The following is a 22,227-nucleotide window of genomic DNA, read 5'->3' as shown; positions in this document are numbered from 1 at the left end:
TCCCTTAGAATAGAATGTTTTCAAACAAGCTGGAATGATATTAACCTATGATGTAGACTATTTATTGCTGCTTTTGTGAGAAGCTAGGATGGGACAGCGAGTGTTCTGGCACAGTCTGGTAAACACTTTACTAATGACATTGCTGTTTCCTCCATCACTCATAGCCCCCAACAGCTACGTGCACTGAATAGTCACACATCTGCTTTGAACACTACAGACCATGCTGAGGAGCCAGTCACACTGGGAGCCAGTGCAGGGGCTTGAACATTCTTGGAATCATGGTCATGTTAGCGATTGTCCTGAAAGGGTCAACACTGACCTCTCTGTGCAATTTTGTGATCTGCCAGATCAACCTAATTTCAAAACTAGGAAAGAGCTGAGCAGAGAATAAGACATATAGGAAATAACTGTGAGCTGTGAAGACACGCTTAGGAGGACAGGGAAGTCAACAAACATGGGTGAATTCAAAAGCTTCTGGGAGTTCTGACTGCAAACATCTCACTCATAAAGATGGATTTTCCACTAGAGTCCAGTTTTTAATGAAACTGTTCTGCTTCGACTTCTAATATGTTTCTTGATAGTTTTCTCTAAATGAAATTCCATGTAATTTATTAAGGATAGTATAAAATTTGAAAATCAAGACAGTAGACATGAAAACATGAAAAGGAAGCAGACTTATGTGTGAATTTCAGGCAAATTATCGTTTTTTTCTTTTTTTAATTTTTTATTTAACTTTTATTAATTACACTTTATTCCTTTTGTATCCCCCATAAGCCTCTCCCTCCTTCCATCCTGGTCCCACCCTCCCCCCCTTTCTGCATGCATGCCTCTCCCCAAGTCCACTGATAGGGAAGGTCCTCCTCTCCTTCTTTCTGATCTTTTTTTTTTTTGTTCTTCTCAATGCAGTTTATTCATGAACCTTGAACAACCTTCTGACCCTGGGGAAAGCCAGCCCACAGCTTAAGCTGCAGGCAAATTGTCTTGAATGAGATGTAATCTATTTTCTAGAGATAGTCTCCAAACTTGACTCTCAGCTTTTTTAATACCTTGAATCTCAGCTTCTTCTTCTTCTTCTCCTCCTCCTCCTTATTATTATTATTCTGATTTTTCTAAACAGGGTTTCTCTGTATATCCTTGGCTGTCCTGCACTCTTTGTAGTAGACCAGGCCAGCTTTGAACTCACAGAGCTCTGCCTGCCCCTACCTCCCTGAGTGTAGAATTAAAAGTGTGTGCCACTCTAACCTGCTGACTCTCAGTTTCTTAAACATAGAAACGTTTTTGTTAAGTCAGTTGGAAGGTGCTTGGTATACACCCAGTCAGCATTCCTTACAGTGAGACTTTCATGTAGAGATGTTTAAACATATCAGTGGGTGCTTCTAAGGCATGTCCTGCTGTGAAGTGCTGGTAAGATGCTGAGGTCTGGGCTGCAGCAGGATTTCTGGAGCCTTGCTAAGCTTTTAGCTTATCCATTCTTCTATAAAGGGGAGATAGTATCAGTGTCTGAACTCAAAAGTCATCTAAGCACATCCTTTGCAGATTCCAGAGAACAGAATTGTCACTCTCTAGTGAATACAGAATACCAATAAAAAGAAAGGAGAGAAAAAGAATGTGTGTATGGCCAAAGACACAATTCCATCTCCTTTTACTTTTGTTTGAGAGCATAATAGGGTTGTGGCTCCTATGTAGCCAGTTGTGCCACCAACTTCTTGAAGGGACTTTATGATACAGACCTGTAGCCTCCGAGGGATAAAGATTTATCAAATGCATTTGTGTCACTGCACTGCCTCCTAAGAAGCTTTTAGGAGAACACTGGACACAAAGTGAAAGTCCAAGTTATCTTTGTGCTATTACACTCTCTTGTTTCAGATTTCTTGCCGTTTCTGAAGATCCTGCTGTGCAATCCAGTTTACATGCTTTTCATCTTATTAAGTGTAATTCAGATTAATGAATTTGTTATTGCATTTACATTCTTGCCTAAATACATGGAACAGCATTTTGGAAAATCAACTGCAGAGGTAGTCTTTCTCATAGGTATGTACTTTCATTATTTCTTTAGTAACACTTCACTGTAGCACAAGGGGATGATAAACCATAAGATAAAACAACTAGGAGATTTCAATGAATTGAAATCTTTCTGGATAGTCTTGAAAATTTTCTTCTTTCCAGGCTCCAGAGAAATCAAGAAAAGGTATGGAAAGGATGAAGCCAGAAATAACCTCTAGATGTCTCTTCAATCAGAATAGAAATAATTGTAGTTATGAAAGTCTTGAGGGAACCTCCTATCAGTCTCAGTTTTCAGACTGGGAATATGTTAATTTAGAGAGGTATACAAAGTTATTCACTGAGATTCTGTATGTTACTCAGAGATTTTTCTTCTGGGCTTCAATTCTTGCTCTCCTAATTATTCTTTATTTGGTTGCTTGGTCTCCTGGTCTGAGGAGTCTGTGCAGCCACACTCTGCTTTTCTTGTCAGTACACTAAAGCGAAGGGTCATAACCAACTTTGGATTTTCCTGGTTTCATTTTAATCTTGAAAAGTGAGGACTATAGACTGCATCCACTTATCCATGGTTCTCTGAAATCCAAATCACAATCCTTACTGTTAGATGGATAATGTTAAATTATCAGCTGCAGAGTCCTAAAGGATGGTTATATCCTTCTAAGCTTGTTGCTGGCATTGTATGGATGCAACCTAGCCAGATTTTTTCTTCCCCCTTTTTCCTCTTTATTGATTTATTATTTATTACAATTTATACAATTTGTATCCTGGCTGTTACCCCCTCTCTCATTTCCTCCCAATTCCACCCTCCCTCACTCTTGTTCCCCTATGTCTCTCCCCTAGTCTACTGATAGGGGAGATCCTCCTCCCCTACTGTCAGACCCTAGCCTATCAGGTCCCATCAGGACTGGCTTCCTCCTCTTCCTCTGTAACCTTGCAAGGCTGCTACCCACCAGGGGGAGGTGATCAAAAAGTCAGCTACTGAGTCTATGTCAGACACAGCTCCTGCTTCCCCAACTAGGGAATCCACATGGAGACCGACCTGCCTATGGACTCCATCTGAGCAGGGAATCTAGATCCTCTAGGTCCTTGGTTGGCACACCTGTCCCTGCAGGAGCAGCTTGCGTCCAAATTTTTCCGCTTTGTTGTTCTCCTTGTGGAGCTCCTGCTCCCTCCACATCTTTTTATTTCCCCCTTCTTCCATAAGATACCCTGCACTCTACCCAAAGTTTAGCTCTGAGTGTCAGCATTGGCTTTGATACTTTGCTGGATAGATCCATTCAGAGGCCCTGTGTGGTAGGCTCCTGTCCTGTGTCCTGTCTTTTTCTACCTACAGATTGGTAAAGGATCCTCACCAACCTTATATCTGACAGAGGGCTTACATCCAAAATACATAAAAACTCAAGAAGTTTAACACCAACAGACCAAGTAATCCAATGTAAAAATTGGGTACAGAGCTAAACAGACAATTCTCAAAAAAAGGAATATTGAATGGCACAGAAACACTTAAAAGAAATTATCAGTGTCCTTAGTCATCAGGGAAATGCAAACCAAAATGAATCTGAGATTTCACCTTATACCCATCAGAATAGCTAAGATCAAAAACTCAAGTGACAACACATGGTGGACAGTTTGTGGAGAAAAGGGAACCCTCCTCTATTGCTGGTGGGAATGTAAACTGGTACAAGCACTTTGGAAATCAATCTGGCACTTTCTCAGACAATTAGGAATACTGCTACCTCAAGAAAAGATCATCCTGAGTGAGGTGTCCCAGAAGCAGAAAGACACACATGATATATACTCACTTATAAGTGGATATTTGCTGTATAATATAGGATAAACATACTAAAATCTATAGTTCTAAAGAAGCTAAGCAACAAGGAGGACCCTAGGGAGAATGCTCCATCCTTTTTCTTTTTCCTTTGAGTTTTGACTGGAGAAAGAGAGTAAATGAAGAAGAATGTTGGGCAAAAGACAATGCAAAATATGTTCTATGCTTGATATGCAAAGACTCAACAGTGACCTTTGAAGTCACCTGGACCTGTGTCAAATTTCCAGTACACAGAAGGGAAAATACATAAAGTATTTAATATCTTATGTGTGTTGCTTAAACGTCTTTATTACCTGCTGCAAATGATTAAATAAATGCTACCTATTGTTTTAAACTTACTTTTTTGGTGCTGTTGTAAGCTTTTTTTTTTTCAATGTAATGTGTGAACAAGTAGGGGTAGGATCAGTGTATATTAGCATTAAATAGTTTCTTATATAAGATATATTAAATGTATAATATTAATTTTCTTCTCTCTTTTATAAATATTATTCTACTTGCTTTTTTAGGTCTTCATAACTTAATTCCAGTATGCATTGGATACTTAGTTGGTGGCTTTATTATGAAGAAATTCAAGATTACTGTCAAGAAAGCTGCATACTTAGCTTTCTGCTTATGGTTGTTTCAGTACTTTCTATTTTTCTGTAAGTTTGTGATGACCTGTGATAATTTTGCAGTTGCTGGCATATCTACATCTTATGAGGGGTATGTTGTTTCCTAATGAAGATCATTTTTTCACAATTGCCAGTCCATTTCTTCCAAGAGTGATATATGCCCAGATAATTTTATTACAATGTAATGACAGCGATCCATGGTTATCCTTTAGCTTCCTTTCACCCATTAATCCTATACAAGTCCATACAAGTTATATGCTTATCAAAGAGATATGTGGACTACCATAAGCTTATGATTCCACATGCATGTGGGTAGTTGCCATGGTGATATTGTAGTCTGCTTTAAGGTGTAATAAAGGAAAATACCCTAGAGGCTTTAGCCAAAATTATCCATCGATTTTATACTTCCATCAACAGATAGCTTAAGAGTTGACTATATAGTTCAGCAAGCTTTCATTGATTTATACAATGGGCTGAAATTTAGCATAATTGAATCTAATACATGGTAAGTCAATTTCTCTGTATATATATTGCCAGAGCCAGCCAGCAGAGTCAAACGGTTCTTGAGTTGGGAGTGAGGATTAATATTAATAAACACACAGCACACAGGAAACTTCTTTAAAGGTCCAGACTCGACCGCCACAGCAAAAGGCAGGCTGCTGCAGCAAGCAGTGCAAGCAGCAAGTCTCAAGTCTCTGCCTCCTCCTCTGCCTCCAGCCCTCTGTTTCCTAACATTTAGATTTCCCACATTATACTTGCTTTTTGTGAAATCTTAGGTCTGGTTCATGCTCCACGTCCTCCAAGCTCTCTCCTCCAGCTCTGCTCTCCTCACGCTCTCTCCTCCCACTCACCTCCTGCTCTCTAACTCCTCCTCTCTTTCCTGTCCTCTGACTCCTCCCATTGCACAACATTGTATCTAGTTGCTTTATTTGTGTCCTGTTTACACAAGAGTTGAGACAGGATGCTTGGAGCATCATCTTCAGCCTTTTTCTGCAGTAACTGTCGGCCTGTCTTTTTATTGTATAGTTTCTAAGCCAGAGTAGAAACATCTCAAAACAATGGTTTAAATTTCACGAGGAGCCTGAGAAAGAGGTGTGATCCTCACAAGCTATCCTACCTGCTGTCAAAAACAAAAAGAGATGGACTTGCAAATTCTACCCTGCCTTTAGAGAAGGTCCAGTAAAAGCAGTCTCTCCGCTGAGATTTAAATATCAAAGCAGCTGCCAGAGGCACCACTCCCGACAATATATATATATATATATATATATATATATATATATATATGCCACTTGTATAGTTATATACAAGTCACTTGTATAGTTATATCTCATATACTCTGTGGTTTTTAGAATTTGTATTTTAAGGGTTTCTTGGTCATATTCTGTACTAGCATGGGAAATTTAGAGGTAATTTAAGGCACAGTTCCATAATCAACCAAGAAGTTAAAATGAAATAAAGCATACACTTGGAGGTTCTTTTCAAAGGTCTGAGGAGAGGACTCAATGGCATAGAACTTGCTAAGCAGGCAGGATGTCCTGAGTTCAGATCCTGGAACCTGCATGAAGCTTGACGTGGTATGGTCACTGTCCTCCCAGTGCTCCTGCTGTGCGCTGAGCAGCACAGCCAGGAAACCCCAGAAGCTCGGAACCCGCTAGCCTGGCACTTTGAGTAGTGAACAACGGGGACTCTGTCTCCAACAAGGCTGGGGACGACTTTCTCATCTGCACATGCCCACGTGCGGCTACGTGCTCATGTGCGACACACACAGTGACAGACAGAGAGAGATGTTAAAACAAAATTTCTTTCAAAATCCTTAAAAAAAGAATTTTAAGATTTGGAATACATATATATATGTGTGTGTGTACATATATATATATGTATATATATATGTTTGTGTGTCACCAGATTTAAATCTCTTTTTAAAGCAGATTTTTCCCCATTCTCTTTGCAGATATAGAAATTGTAATTCAGGGGGAATTACTGGGTTTACTGTAAATGGCTTCTACAACACCAAGGTAGAATTGTAAACACTGAGTCCATCTCCCGTCATGCTGACTGGACACTGTGTTTGAGGGATAGGATTTGAATTCAGCCGTTAGACTCAACATTTTCCTCTTTGAATCCCATTGTAAGCGCCGGGCACTGTTCATATCTCAGAAGAGTATGGGTGCATGACGGTGTCTGGGGAAGGCAGAGGAGAGTGTCAGGTGTCCTGCAGCTGGAGATGTGAGCATCCCCATGTGGGTGCAGCAGGTGCTCTTTACAGCTGTGCTCTCTCTCCATCCTGTCCAGATATATAGCACTCAGATCACTTGAATGATGACCTCAGACTCTGTCAAGGCTTTATATAATCTGTAGGGATTTTAACATCAAGGATGCGTATACAGACTAAACAGAGTTGTTCACAAATATTAATTTATTTTTAAAGCATGACTCTCTCTCTTTGTGCGTGTATGTGTGTGTGTGTGTGCATGTGTGTGTACACATGCTGAGATGAAAAGAAGAAAATAAAGGGCTTGGGTGGGTTTAATATCTGTACTATTATTTTTAAATCATTTCAGAGTTCAGCAGCCTCTTGATGTGGAGAATATGGTCCTCGCTGACTGCAACAGAAGGTGTAGCTGCTTAACGAAAACATGGGATCCGGTGTGTGGAGACAATGGCCTAGCATACATGTCAGCCTGCCTTGCAGGCTGTGAGAAGTCTGTCGGAACAGGAATCAAGATGGTAAACATCCTTGCAGTGTCTGGGCTGATGTGTGTGTACTGTGTTAACATGTGCCGTGACCTAAGCCTACAGCTGCTGAAAAAGCAGAAAGAGTCATGCTTTAAAATAGATGAATATTTGTGAACAGCTCAGTTTAGTCTGTATACGCATCCTTGACGTTACAATCCCTACAGATTATATAAAGCCTTGACAGAGTCTGAGGTCATCATTCAAGTGATCTGAGTACTATATATCTGGACAGGATGGAGAGAGAGCACAGCTGTAAAGAGCACCTGCTGCACCCACATGGGGATGCTCACAGCTCCAGCTGCAGGACACCTGGCATTCTCCTCTGCCTTCCCCAGACATCCACGTACACATACATCAGCTTTAAAATTAAAACAGTAAATTACTCAGGAGAGAATCTGCTCTTTATTGTGATAGGAATGAAGCCCTGGATGAACTCAATCTTGCTTTGAGGTGAAGAAAAATTATCTTTTCATATAACAAGCTTTAACTAATTAATTAATTAGTTAGACTTATTGTGTATGTATGTGTGTGTGCATATGCAGGCCAGAAGACAACCTCAGCTGTTGACTCTCAGTTGCCATGTACTTGGTGCTTCTGAGACAGGATCCCACTGGCCTGGAATTTTTTTTTCTCCAAGAACTTTTAATTTTTTTAAAAATATAAAAGTAGGTAAGAACTGAAATTGTGTAAATCACAGGTTAAACAATAATATTAACATCTAAAATTATTTACCAAATGCTGTTGTTTTAACTTGCAGAGTACAAAATGAAAGAGGTCCAAGAGGAAGGAAGAAAGGAATTTTCCTTTGGCATTACAAATATTATAGTATTATGTATAAAATTTGATAAAATAGTGGTCTCTAAAACTAGATAAGTGATTTCTTTTCTTTTTTTTTTTAATAAAAAGAGAAATTTATTTTGGCTCACAATTTTGGCCTAAGAACAAAAGGCCCCTTGAGGTAACATGCTTCTGCAGTACAGAATCTTGAGGGGTCATAAAATATTCCAAGAAAAAAGGCAAAAGACCTGAAAGTATGTGTGTTTTATGGACTTTTCTCACCTTCTAAAGCTATCAACATTCTAACATGGGTATGCCTTTTCAACAGCTTTACCTAATCCTAATTATCTGCAAAGGCCCAGATCCAAACATCGCAGTCATATTAAGTTTCTACTCTTTTTTTTTTTAACTTTTATTAACTACATTTTATTCACTTTGTATCCCCCATAAACTTTACCCTTCTGCCTCTCCTCCTAATCCCACCCTCCCTCCCCTTTCTTCACACATGCCCCTCCCCAAGTCCACAGATAGGGGAGGTCCCCCTCTCCTTTCTTCTGATCCTAGTCTATCAGGTCTCATCAGGAATGGCTGCATTGTAATCTTCTGTGGCCTGGTAAGGCTGTTCCTCCCTCAGTGGTGGCCTGGAATTTGCTGGTCCTCTTAGGCTTCCTGGCAAGTGGGCCCCAGGGAGTCACCTGTGTCCACCACACAGCACCAGTGTGGCAAGCACATGCTCTGTGCATGCACTGTTCATGTGTCTGCTGGGGATGAGAACTCAGGTCCTCATGCTTGTGCAGAACTTACTGACTATTCCATCTCCCCAGCCCAGCAAGATGTCAAGAGTCAAGCACTTTCCCTTCCCTTAAACATGTCATAATACATATAGTTGGTTGACAATCAAAATGAAATATGAATTTTAATTATTTGTTAAACTTCATTTATCTCCCTCATCTCCCATGCCCCTCCCCAAGTCCACTAATAGGGGAGGTCCTCCTCCCCTTCCCTCTGATCCTAACTTATCAGGTCTCATCAGGACTGGCTGCATTGTCTTCTTCTGTGGCCTGGTAAGGCTGCTCCTTGCTCAGGGGGAGGTGATCAAAGAGCCAGCCACTGAGTTCATGTCAGAGACAGTTCCTGTTTGCATTACTAGGAAGCCCACATGGAGACTGAGATACCATGGGCTACATCTAAGCAGGGGTTCTATGTTATCTCCATGCATGGTCCTTGGTTGGAGTATCAGTCTCAGGAAAGACCCCTGTGCCCAGATTTTTTGGTTCTGTTGTTCTTCTTGTGGAGCTCCTGTCCCCTCCAGGTCTATTTCCCCCTTCTTTCATAAGATTCCTTGCACTTTGCCCAAAGTTTTGCTAGATATCAGTATCTGCTTTGATACCCTGCTGGGTAGAGTCTTTCAGAGCCCCTTTGTGATAGGCTCCTGTCTTGTTCCCTGTGTTCTTCCTCTTCCCATGTCCTTCCTATTTGCCTTTCTGAATGAGGATTGATCATCTTACCCAGAGTCCTACTTCATGCTTAGCTTCTTTAGGTGTACAGATTTTAGTATGTTTATCCTATATTATATGTCTAATACAAGTGAGTGTATACCATATGTATCTTTCTCTTTCTGGGATACCTCACTCAGGATGATCTTTTCTATTTCCCACCATTTGCCTGCAAATGACATAATTTCCTTGTTTTTAATTGCTGAATAGTATTCCATTGTTTAAATATACCACAATTTCTGTACACATTCCTCAGTTGAGGGACATCTGGGTTGTTTCCAGATTCTGGCTATTTCAAATAAAGCTGCTAAGAACATGGTAGAGCAAATGTCCTTGTTTTATACTTGAGCATATTTTTGATATATGCCTAGGAGTGGTATAGCTGGACTGTGAGGAGGCACTATTCCTAATTGTTTGAAAAAGTGCCAGGTTGATTTCCAAAGTGGTTGTTCAAGTTTAATTCCCATCAGTAATGCAGGAGGGTTCCCCTTTCTCCACAACCTCCCCAGCATGTGTTCTCACTTGAGTCTTTGATCTTAACCATTATGATGGGTTTAAGGTGAAATCTCAGGGTCAGTTTGATTGCATTTCCGTGATGCCTGGGATGTTGAGCATTTATTTAAGTGTTTCTCTGCCATTTGATATTCCTTTATGGAGAATTCTCTGCTTAGTTCTGTACCTCATTTTTTAATTGCATTGCTTATTTGTTGCTGTTTAACTTCTTGAGTTCTTTTTATATTCTGTATATTAGCCATTTTGTCAGATTGGTGAAGGTTTGGTGAAGATCCTTTCCCAGTCTGTAGGCTGTTGTTTTGTTCTGACAATAGGGTCCTTTGTGTTACAGAAGCCTTTCAATTTCATGAGGTCCCATTTATTGAGTGTTGATCTTAGAGCCTGTGCTGTTGGTGTTCTGTTCAGGAAGTTGTCTCCTGTGCCAGTGAGTTCAAGGCTCTTCCCCACTTTTCCTTCTAACAGGTTTAGTGTGCCTGGTTTTATGTTGAGGTCTTTGATCCATTTGGACTTTAGTTTTGTTCATTGTGATAAATATGCATCTATTTGCATTTTTCTACTACGGAGCAATAGTAAAAAAAAAAACTGCATTATACTGGCATAGAAACAGGCTGGTGGATCAATGGAATTGAATAGAAGACCCAGAAATAAACCCACACACCCATGGATACTTAATTTTGAAAATGAAGCCAAAACCATACAATGGAAAAAAGACAGCATCTTCAACAAATGGTGCTGATCTAACTGGATGAATTTTGATTCTTAATCATATCTGGAAATGGAACAACTCTAAATATGTTGACCTTATGCCTGGGGACATGACTGTAGATTAGTAAGCACCCAACTATTCCACCAACATTCTGAAATATATTTTGTTTTAGTACTTAGTATTAGTTAACAATAAAACAAGGCATTATTTTAAAAAAATGCCAGGTAGTGGTGGTATAGCTTTTACTCCCAGCACTTGGAAGGGAGAGGCAGGAGGATCTTTTATTTGAGGCCAGCTTGGTCTGCAGAGTGTGTTGAGGACATCTGAGGCTACTTAAAGAAACCTATCACATAATAATAAAATAAAAATAAAATAATAATAATAATAATAATAATAATAAAATAAAACAAATAATGCCATTAAAAATCTACTGTTTGGGTCTGCGGAGATTGATGCACCAGCCAAGGACCATGCATCAAGAGGACCCAGATCCCCTGCTCAGATGGCAGGGCAGGAGGATTCCCCCATTAAGTGTACTAGGAGAAGGGGGATGGAAGGAAAGGGAAGGAGAATGGGACTGGGAGGAGATGAGGGAAGGAGCTACAATCAGAATAAAAAATGAATAAATTGTAAAAAATAAAAAATTATAAAGTCTACATGTTTATTTTTATGATATATTTGTGAAATTAAAATGAAAACAGAAATAAAGAGAAAAATCCCCTCATTTTATTGATTTAGTATTTTTTATTTAACGTTGTATATGCTCAAACTCAGGTCTTCATTCAAACTAGATGAGTGCTCTTCCTCTGAGTTATAACATTGGCCCCACCACTCTCCATTTTCTTTCAACTGTCTTTGTTGAAAGTACTGAAGGTTTAAAAACAATATTTTTTCCCTCTGGGTCTTTATATCTCCCCCCTCTTAGATCTGGAAGGAACAGGAGCTCCACAAGGACAGCAACAGAACCAAAACACCTGGGCACAGGGGACTTTTCTTAGACTCCAAACAAGGACCATGCATGGAGATAACCTAGAACCCCTGCACAGAAGTAGCCCATGTCAGCTCAGTGTCCAAGAGGGTTTCCTAATAATAGGAACAGGGACTTTCTCTGACATGAACTCATGGGCTGGCTCTTGGATCACCTCCACCTGAGGAGGGTACAGCCTTACCAGTCCACAGAGGAAGACAAGTCCTGATGAGACCTGATAGACTAGGGTCAGATGGAAGGGGAGGAGGACCTCTCCTTCATTAGGCTGGGGGGGAGCATAGGAGAAGAAGGAGGGAGGGTGGGATTGGGATGGGATGGGGAGGGGGCTACAGCTGGAATACAAAGTGAATAAACTGTAATTAATAAAAAAAAAACAATATTTTTTCCTTAAACTGGACATCATTTTTTGACAGGTGTTTCACAATTGCAGCTGCATCCACTCGTCTGGAAACTCATCTGCAGTCCTCGGGCTGTGTGACAAGGGCCGTGAGTGTGATAGCATGCTTCAGTACTTTTTAATCATGACAGCAATTAACAGTTTCATCTTCTCACTTTCAGCTATACCTGGGTACATGGTTCTTCTGAGGTAATAAGTAGCTCCTTTATTTAGCTTTCTCTCGTTCTTCATACTGTATGCATATGTGAGTCTGTGTGTGTATGTGTGTGTGCTGTGAGTTCCTGTGTGCCACTAAGAACACAGTGAAGTCATAAGACAATGTTGGAGATTCATCTCTAGTTTCATCTATTTGAGGCAGGGTCTCTCTTGTTATTCCTGCTGCTGTTCTGCCTGTGTACTCCAACCTACTTGGCCCTCAACATCCCGGTCAATGCTGTTTGCTACTCCAATCTCACTGTGGGAACTCTGGGATTACAAATGCATGCAACTCGATTGGACTTCTTTGTTTTAATGTTTTACATATGTTCCCAGGTTCTAGGTCATCAAAGTCATCAAGTATTTTTGGCTTTTACCTATGGATCCACTCCAATGTTGTCATTTAGATGTTTGGTCATTTGTTAAAGTTTCTTTTGCCAAGAAAAGTCCTTGTTATTGTTTCTTAGAACCTCAGTGCTCTAAGATACCTTTATCAAGACTCCAATACTAAGCACTGCTAAATTCAACAATAATTTAAAATTTTCTTTCCTGACCTTTCCTACTTCTACCTCTAATATCTTAAACCAAAATGAATGGACATCATGTTATGACAGGTGGAGAGTAGTTGTGTAGCACTCATCGCCTATGGCTCAGCCAACTGACTGGCAGAGTGGGAAACCCTGTGTAAAAGTGGCCAGGATCCCTTGACACCCTGAGCTCAAACTGTTTTAAACCAAAGCCATGAATGCAATGACAGAAACTCTCTAATTAGGAAGTACATTAATGCACTAATATTTACTCTGTAGCAAGATGGGTTATGAATGCAATGATAGATGCATGGCTTTTTAAGACAAAATGAGGATGTGGCAGAGCCAAGTTTTGAAGTTTATTTTCTTAGCAAATGTTCTTTCCAGTCTATGAATTTCACACCTGCTAAAATGGGTGGGAAAAGAGTGCTACCTGTCTTTGATTGTCTCATTGTAAAGTTGAGTTAACCATGATTTGTAATTCATTTATATGTAAAACAGACTGGAGCATGTTTCTCACTTCTCTCTTTCCCTGTGCTTTTCCAACCCCCCCCCCTTGCCCACATTCCCTTTGCACCCCCTTCTCCTCCTCCTTTTCCAAATACCTTTCTCCTTTCCTTCTCTTTTGCTTTTCTCCTCTTCTCCCACCACACCTTTCTCTCCTCTCCTCCTCTCCTCCCCTCTCCTTCCCTTCCCTCCCCTCTCCCCCTGTCCTTTTCTCTTCCCTCTCCTCCTCTCCCTCCTCTTCTCTCCTCTCCTTTCCTCTCCTCCCCTCCCCTGCTCTCCCCTCTTGTCTGCTAACCCTTCCCTTTCCTCCCCTTTGTTCTTTTTCACCCTGCTTCTACCCCTCATACAAACTCACTGGAATAGTCTGGATATATGTCCCCATTTATTCATCTTCTATTGTAATTATATTTTTATATTCAGCAAATAGAGATGTGGTTTATGCCCTTCTTCAGTTCATAGATTCATGGACAACTAAAGGACAACATCAAGTATTGCTAGTTCTTAATTCCTTTTCTTGCAAATGAGGAACATTTGGCTGTGGTATCTGTCACTCTTCATGTTCTAGGCAGATTCAGCTGATGTGGCTAAGTGGTGTCTTTCTCGATCACTACTCCAGATGCCTCAGTTCCAAAGCTGCATGCTCAGTTGACAAGGATGACTTTTCCTCAGAGAGGAGGATGGTCATAGGTGAAGGGCATATGAGCAGTTGAATGCTCCTGTTAGAACCTCCAAACATGCTCTGTAGAGATTTTCTCACGTTTACTGCATACCTATTCTCACTCCCATCCCCCACTCACTTTCTCAGTTACCTTACTTTCTGAAGTTGACTCTTCAACTGGGTGTAAAAAATGTGTCTGGTTGATGTTTTAATGCATGATTACTTAAAATGTTGTGTGTGTGTGTCTGTGTGTATGTGTTTGTGTGTGCGTATGTGTATGTGTGTGCATGCTGGCATGTCAGGACATGAATATTGAAGTCACAAGACATCTCACAGGATTTGGTTCATTTTGTACCATGTGGGTTCCAGGTATTGAACTCAATTTTTCAAGCATGGTGGCAAGCAACTTTACCTACAGGGGTGTCTTATAATAGGCCCTAATATGTGATTTATTGGTGTAATGAGGATAAGATATAATTAAATTATTTTTCTTGTATTTTTTCTCTTTCTTACAGAAGTTGATGATTGCAATGTAAATGATAGAAAATACATTACTACTGTTTGCATGCTAGCATTATTCTTCTAGTCTGTTGTGTTTTTTTTTAAGTCTTTCATGGAATCATTTCCAAAATGAAATTCCAAAAGTTACACCTATTTTGATTTTATTTTCCCCCAGGGATGTATTTGGTGGGAAAAGACCACTTTTTAAGCTTCCATATTTTAATAAATATGGAATTTCTATAAGAATAAATATATAAATATGGAATATGTATAAGAATACTTTTCAGTTTTTCTCCTTATGGCTTTTATTGGCCTCCCCTCTGAACATAATTTTCAAAACCATCTCAAATTTATTTTTGTAGGCAGTATTGGGGAAATAAATATCTAAAGTTGTTAAATCCACATAACAAGGTCATTTTCTCATTGTTATAGAGTGCAAAATGGGCTCTTTCTCTGTTCATCTCTAGGACTACATTTACCATTTTTGAATTTTTACATAGCATGTGTTAGATTTTTTTTTATCAACATGAGAAGTTTCTTGGCAAACAACTAAAGATAAATATTTATTTGTTTTGGGTTTCAGAGGTTTGGGTCCATTATGGTGGGTATGGCATGATTGTCACCATGGTCATCAGGAATCTATTCATCTAGGTTAATGGAAATATCAAACTGTTAATGGGCGCAGCCCTACTTTAGATGCATAGAGATCCGAAGACAGGTTTCAGAAGCACTTACTCTCCTGCCTCTGTGAGGGCTTAAGAGGTAGATCTATCCCATTCTCACTTCAGGATGAAAAGCTTAGAATCATCAACTACCACTGTCTTTGTGGGAATGATAGGGCAGACATGGCTTTGCACGATTAACTTTTCTTTATGTATGTATGTATGTGTGTGTGTGTATGTGTATAAGTGCGTAAGTATAAATATATGTATGTATTTTTCAGATGTATCAAGTCTGAAGAGAAGTCACTTGGTGTTGGATTACATATATTTTGCATAAGATTATTTGGTATGAGAGATATCCCTAACAGATCTGACAAATATTTCATGCTTAGTAAACCAATTAATTTTCCCTGACTAAGAAGATAGCAACTATCTTCTCAAACCAAAACACAACTCTCACACTAAAGAAAATTAAGGTTTATTCTGGAATCAACTATGAGTAACCATAAACATGGGTACACAGATTCAGGTCATCCAGACAATATGTTCCAATAGGAGGACTGTTTTGTGATATTTATAGTTAGAGAACAAAGGAATCCATGAAAAAGGACTTATCAAATATACTCTTGGAAAGGTCAAGTAGGATAGTTACAGAAAAGCAGGGCATTCTCTCCTGTAGACTCAGATGCTAGCTGATGACATTCTTAGTGTTTGGGTAGGTAGAGGGTGATGGCCTCCTCAGTCAATACATCACCAAAGCTTCATGTGATAGTTACACAGGTATATTGTCAGAGACAGGGAAGGGGCAAGAAGTGATCAGTAAGACAGGTAAAGATAATTTGTCTCTGGATCTGCAATTTCCCAACTGTCCCAAACCAGGAAGTTCGAATGACCTTGTAGCATCATTCACTTTACCCTGCTCACTTTACCCTGAATCTCAGTTCACCAACCTTGTGTTTGGAAATGGCTATTTGTGTTAGTCTGAGAATGAATTAACTGTAGAGAAATATTTGCACTTACCTTTAAAGATCTTAATTGAACTTAATTACTTCTTTTATCTTTTAATATATTCAATAATAAAATGAGAAGGAAATATTTTTCTTAGTTAGATCTACAGAAAACCAATCAAAAACATTTCAGAAAATATTTGAGGTTCATGATCATGAACTCAATGAATGTTTTCTTTGCATTTTATATATAGCTTTCATTTGTTGTGATCTAGGAACTTTACATTAACTTACAATCCCAAAAAGTTTAGAGCATTTGAATCATTTGTTATATATGTTTTTTCAAAATTTAGGAAATTCAAGTAATTATAAACAAAAAAGTATATCTTCCTTCCTTTTTTTCCCCACTGAATGGGCTGGGTTTTTTGATGTTGTTGCTATTGATATGTTTGTTTGTTTGTTTGTTTGTTTGTTTGTTTGTTTCTCTCTTCATTGCAGCTGGCATTCTGGCCCCTATTTACTTTGGCCCTTTGATAGACAGAACATGTGTACATTGGGGAACTCTGAAATGTGGTGAGCCAGGGGCATGCAGGATGTATGATATAAATAGCTTCAGGTAAATATAACTTTTGAGACTGACTTTTGTAGCATAAAATGTCTCCAGTCATATGTCACATTTTCTTGAGTGATAAGATTGCATATGACATCATTATCAGAATACACATGGATGGTATCTTTGCCTTGTTTAAATATTTTAGTATTTCCCCATTATCTCTAAAGTCCTTGATACATGTAAGGCTGAGTGGGTTTCCTAAATACTCTTCAAAATACTTTAGAAAGGGAGTAGATGTCTGCATTGAGGCTTTGGAGTAACAGGTGAGCAGCATCTTGAGCTGAGCAAGTATGGCAGAACACAAGAGATAAACAGGACAGCAAGATTCAGAGACATGGAACAATTGTGCTCTAGGTGAGAACACAATCTCTCAGCACGTACCACCCTATATCTATGGACAGAGAGGAGGAACCCCACCCTTCCGCAGGGATAGGGATGACAGAGTCCCAGTACTTTCAGGCAGTGTGGATTCTGGCATTCTATCTCCTTGAAATTTCACAGCCCTCTCTTGTTTGCAGCCTGAGTAAATGAGAACCCTAATCTGTGTGGTACCACACAGTTTCACAAAACGGGTCAGGTGCTATATAGCAAGGGGCAATCTTGAGACATTGTTATCTAGTTTTGACTGACAGTCTTATCTCTTGAACTCCACTGCACTTAGTGGTGAGCAGCCTTGTAAATACACCTTGACACAGTAGTAGGATAGTGGTACAAACACACTAAGTGTCCCAAGGGAGAGGAGGATGCCACACACAGAAATAATTAAAACCATCACTCTCAAGAACCAGGAGATCAAGGAGATCCAAGTGCATCCAGTTTGGGTGGTTTCACATAGCTGCTTGGTCTGAAAGCAGTTACTCACATGGTTCCTGTCACTCTCAATGGTAAGTGGGCACCTGCCACTAACAGCACAGGGAAAGAATTGTGGGTTCACTGCTACCACATCCTCAAGGTCATTCCATGCTGACCTTGAAGCAGACTCTGGCTGTTACCCTGCTTGTGCTCTAGGGCAGCAGACCCAAGAAATCTCACAACGAATCTTTCTTTGCTACAGAATGCATTGTAGCAAAAGCTCCTCCTTTCTGCTAAACCATCTTCAGGCTAAAGAAAGTTTTCCCATCTCTGAGTATGACCTAATCCTGGTCTCTTTCTGGGTAAGCATTATAATGAAAAGAATAATACTGAAGGGAAAAGAGGTGGCCATTGCCCTGTCCCAAGGATTTATGACTAGGGCTGGTGGAGATCCCATTCCCAGTCTAGCAAACCCATAGTAACAGAGTGAAAGTACTCAACTACTGTCAGCACATCTTGGTGTGGTAAAGTTTCAGTTGTCTTTGCCATCCCAAGAATGGTGGACTGTATTCCAGAATTGTGAGCAAACTAAACCTTCTTTCATAAATTGATTTTGCCAACATTTTTTATAACACTGTCAGGAACGTAAACTCAGATATTAGTTAATTTCTTATTTATTTAGGAAAAAATGATTATATTTCTGAAGTTTTAAGCATCTATACTATCTACCATATTTATACTTTCCCTCTGCAGAAGGAGCCATGATAATTTCTTCTACTCTTCATTGTTTGTTTGTTTCTTTTTTAAAGATTTTATTTATTATATATACAATGTTCTGCCTGCATGTGCTCCTGCATGCCAGAAGAGGGCACAAGATCTCATTACAGATGGTTGTGAGCCACCATGTGGTTGCTGGGAATTGAACTCAAGACCTCTGGAAGAACAGGCATTGTTCTTAACCTCTGAACTATCTCTCCAGCCCCTGTTTTTGTTTTTTAATAATGGGTTTCTCTGTGTAGAGCCCTGGCTGTCCTGGAACCCATTTTGTAGAGCAGGTTGCCCTTGAACTCACTGAGGTATGTCTACCTCTGGGTTCTGAGGTTTGGGGTTGAAGATGTACACCACCAAGCCCTAGCTCCATTTCCTCTATTCTTATGTATGCCAGGATTTCTTGCCTAAGAAATGGTAACACCAAGTGTGGACCAGTTCTTCTCACCTCAATAAATGTAATCAAAATAGTGGCCCACAGATATGTTCACAGGCCAACATAACACACACAGGCCTTCATTGAAACTTCCTTCCCAGGAGATGCTAGATTGTATGGAGTTGACAACACTATCCATCACATCATATTTTACTGTAAATATGTTGAGCATAGGAAGGAATATTTTCATAGTTATTTAGAAATGTATATATATATATCAAAAATGTACATTTCCCAAACCCATTAAATCCAGACACCTTAAGGCATATTTTATTAAGTATACAAAGAACAGATGCTTATAACAGTATGTAAGTTCTTCAAATAAATGGTGAAAGAAAAAGAATACCTAATTAATTTCAGGAAGCTTGTACAGCATTCATCCTTAAACTGGACAAGTTCCCCAAATGAAAAGAACTAGTGGCTAAAGAAATGGGCACTTAGGGTTTAAGAATCTATATTGCTCTTGCACAGAACATGAGTTGAATTTCCATAATCCACATTGGGAAGCTCACAACTTCCTCTTACTATAGTTCCCAGGTTGGATTAACTCTCCGGGCTCATGAATGCTTATACAAAATTAAAAATAATAAAATAATTTTATTTGATTTCTGTACATGCAAAATTATGTATGAGTTGAATAATACATAAAAATGACTAATAAGACTTATTTCAGACACACAAGGATTTCAACATCACAAAAATCTATTAGTGCAATATGATACAAATGCTGAGGAGGAGAGACAACTTGAAAAGTGACTTTATGATGTTTTATATATGTGTGATCAAAATTTGAGCAAAACAAACATAAAAGACTAAGTCCCTTAACCTGATTTAGGGTTTTATGTTTTTTGTTTGTTTGTTTGTTTTTGTTTTTCTCAGTATTTCAGAGAACAGTGATAATGTTCTCTGAGGCATGGTGTGAGAGTGTGAGGGAATGACAGAGGAGGTATGGGGGCGATGTGTAAGGTAGAGACACAGGAGGTATGGAGGATAAGTTTGAGGAGGCTGGTCATGTTTAATGTTCTTTCTGGACACACTGAGTGCTTCTCATATTCATGGTGGAAATTCAATGTCAGCTAAACCTTTCTGAAAACATCCTCACTGACACACTCAGAGATGTGTTTCTATAATGATTCTAAATTCAGTCAGGCTGACAATGGAAATGAGCCTAAACCAACATGAAGAAAATATATCGATAGTTTTATGGTGAGAATTTTTGAAAATTTAACAAACAGAATTAATAACGCAGCAAAGTAGATTATATAAAACACATTGGCATAATTAGCACCAGATGCTTGGAAGAATAAAGGACCTGTAAGAATATACAATATTAGCTTTCACTAAACACATATAGATTTAATGCAGATCAGCTCTTTTCAATAGGCGCATTTTCCTTGGGATTCCTGCAGCACTAAGAGGATTGTGTATTCTCCCTGCACTCTTCATTCTATTACTTATGAGGAAGCTTCAACTCCCTGGGGAAATTGACTCTTCAGAAACTGAAGCTGTGGAGATGAGGCTCACAGAGAAGGAAAGCGAGCATGTGGAAGTGCACAGAAGTCCTGATCTTGACAATGAGGAAGAACTAAAAAGGATGCTCTAGTGGGTTTGGTGTTGCCCTGTGAAGCCCACGAACAACATACCCATTTCACTTGCTTTGCGACATGAGAAGTACTGTAGGAAATCTCTTTTATTCTTAAAGATCTCAAAGCATATTTTTACTCATGATAAAAATATTTGCTGATAGAATTTTCGGAATGTTCATGTAGCGCTTACAATTTTCATGGAGACAGCTTCTTCAGCAATCCATACACTAAACTTTAAAATTGCCTTGATTTACAAAGAGGATTTTCAAATTACACTTTCTTTAACTAAATAGGGGAAAATGTGCCTTTCTCACAAATATTCAAATAGCTTTAAAACATTCCTGTTTTCAAAATACCATTTAATTTCATTGAATTTACATTCAATATTGGAGGTACTTAGAGCTGGAAATATGCATCCTGGTTGTGTCACACTGAAATAAATTGTTCAAATTCATCTTTTTATGTCTAAGATGGCTGCATGTGTCTTTAACTATTTAAGAGTTGTTAACTCTTTTTTGTTTGTATTAAACTTTTGATGCTTACAAGATTAGACTTTTCATTAAATGTCATCTCTTATTTTCAACCCCTTCCTTCATTACTCATGTCACACATTGCATCATTTTGTTTATAGCACTGACAGATTTAATCAACTTATTAAAAATCATGTAGCAAAATAGTTTGAAATTTTTTTCTAGCAGTTCAAAGCTGTCCATGAAATTTTCCTTAAAAGCAAAGAAAGAGAAAGCCAGGCCTTTCAAAGGCCCTTTGAGGAGATGGGGTTGTAGCGCAGTTGTACAATGTATGCCTAATAATACGGAAGACCCCAGGTTAACCCCCAAGGTACTGTAATATGCTGACAAAATAAACTAAAATAAATCAAGGCTAAACACAGAATAAGATATTCTCAAATGGCTGCTTTCTCATATTCAGGAGGCCTCTTAGGCCCAGTGTTCATTTTACTCATGTGTCCTCAGAGTACATGGCTATTAATTTTAAAAATCATCTTAGAGTAAAACCTTTAAAGAGGGGACAGCTAGCTGTGTGAGTAGAAAGTACGGTTTGCTATCAACCTGACAAGGTTGGTTTGATTGCTAGTACTAAAATGGTAGAAGGAGAGAACCAAGGCTTGAAAGTTGTCATTTGCCCTCTGCCTAGGTACTGTTGTGGTGGTTTAAATGAGAAATGTCCTCCTGGGCTCAGGCAATAGATAATGCTTCTGTTGATAATGCTGCTTGGAGAGGCTTGTTGGGGGGTGGGTTGCATCTTTGATAGAGGAAGTGCATCACTAGGCTGGCTTTGTGAGTTTAAATATCACCTTAGTTCCAGTTTTATTGTTTATTTTTGTTGATTGTTTTCTGCTTTGTGCTTTGGTTGAGGATGTAGAAGTTTATCTGTCTGCCATAGTTACCATGCCTGCATGTAAGTTAGTTGTTTTCATTCCCACCAGCAGTAGAGGAGGGTTCCCCTTTCTCCACAACCTCTCCATCATGTGTTGTCTCTTGAGTTTTTGATCTTAGCCATTCTGATGGGTGTAAGGTAAAATCTTAGGGTCATTTTGATTTGCATTTCCCTGATGGCTAATGAGGTTGAGCATTTCTTTAAGTGTTTCTCTGCCATTCAATATTCCTCTATTTAGAATACTCTGTTTAGCTCTGTACTCCATTTTTTAATTAGATTACTTGATTTGTTGCTGTTTAACTTCTTGAGTTCTTTATATATACTGGATATTAGTCCTCTGTCAGATATAGGGTGGGTGAAGATCCTTTCCCAATCTGTAGGCTGTCGTTTTGTTCTGACAACAGTGTCCTTTGCTTTACAGAAGTTTTTCAGTTTCATGAGGTCCCATTTATTGATTGTTGTTCTTAGAGCCTGTGCTGTCGGTGTTCTGTTCAGGAAGATGTCTCCTGTGCCAATGAGTTCAAGGCTTTTCTCCACTTTTTCTTCTAAGCGATTTAGTGTGTCTGGTTTTATGTTGAGGTCTT

General features: G+C 39.2%; 1 protein-coding gene across 9 annotated transcripts in view; it reads left to right on the top strand.

Annotated features, from left to right (window-relative positions):
• The window catches only part of LOC110564560 (solute carrier organic anion transporter family member 1A5-like), a 48,570-nt gene extending 27,778 nt beyond the window's left edge, over nt 1–20,792 (top strand). For 8 of the 9 annotated variants that reach the window (XM_060384410.1, XM_021662040.2, XM_060384409.1 and 5 more), the window contains 7 exons: nt 1,867–2,031; nt 4,336–4,531; nt 7,002–7,167; nt 12,070–12,242; nt 15,385–15,449; nt 16,549–16,666; nt 20,043–20,792. In XM_060384410.1, coding sequence (XP_060240393.1) covers nt 1,867–2,031; nt 4,336–4,531; nt 7,002–7,167; nt 12,070–12,242; nt 15,385–15,449; nt 16,549–16,666; nt 20,043–20,262 — 1,103 coding nt within the window. In that variant the 3' untranslated portion in view covers nt 20,263–20,792. The remainder of the gene's footprint in view (nt 1–1,866; nt 2,032–4,335; nt 4,532–7,001; nt 7,168–12,069; nt 12,243–15,384; nt 15,450–16,548; nt 16,667–20,042) is intronic. The other variant, XM_060384408.1, reaches the window with a different exon arrangement.
• Nucleotides 20,793–22,227: the final 1,435 nt, after the last annotated feature.

The sequence above is a fragment of the Meriones unguiculatus genome, chromosome 5 (assembly GCF_030254825.1).
Source record: "Meriones unguiculatus strain TT.TT164.6M chromosome 5, Bangor_MerUng_6.1, whole genome shotgun sequence".
Taxonomy (NCBI): Eukaryota; Metazoa; Chordata; class Mammalia; order Rodentia; family Muridae; genus Meriones; species Meriones unguiculatus.
The sequence above is the reverse complement of the archived record's forward strand: the minus strand, read 5'-3'. Positions and strand labels throughout refer to the sequence as shown.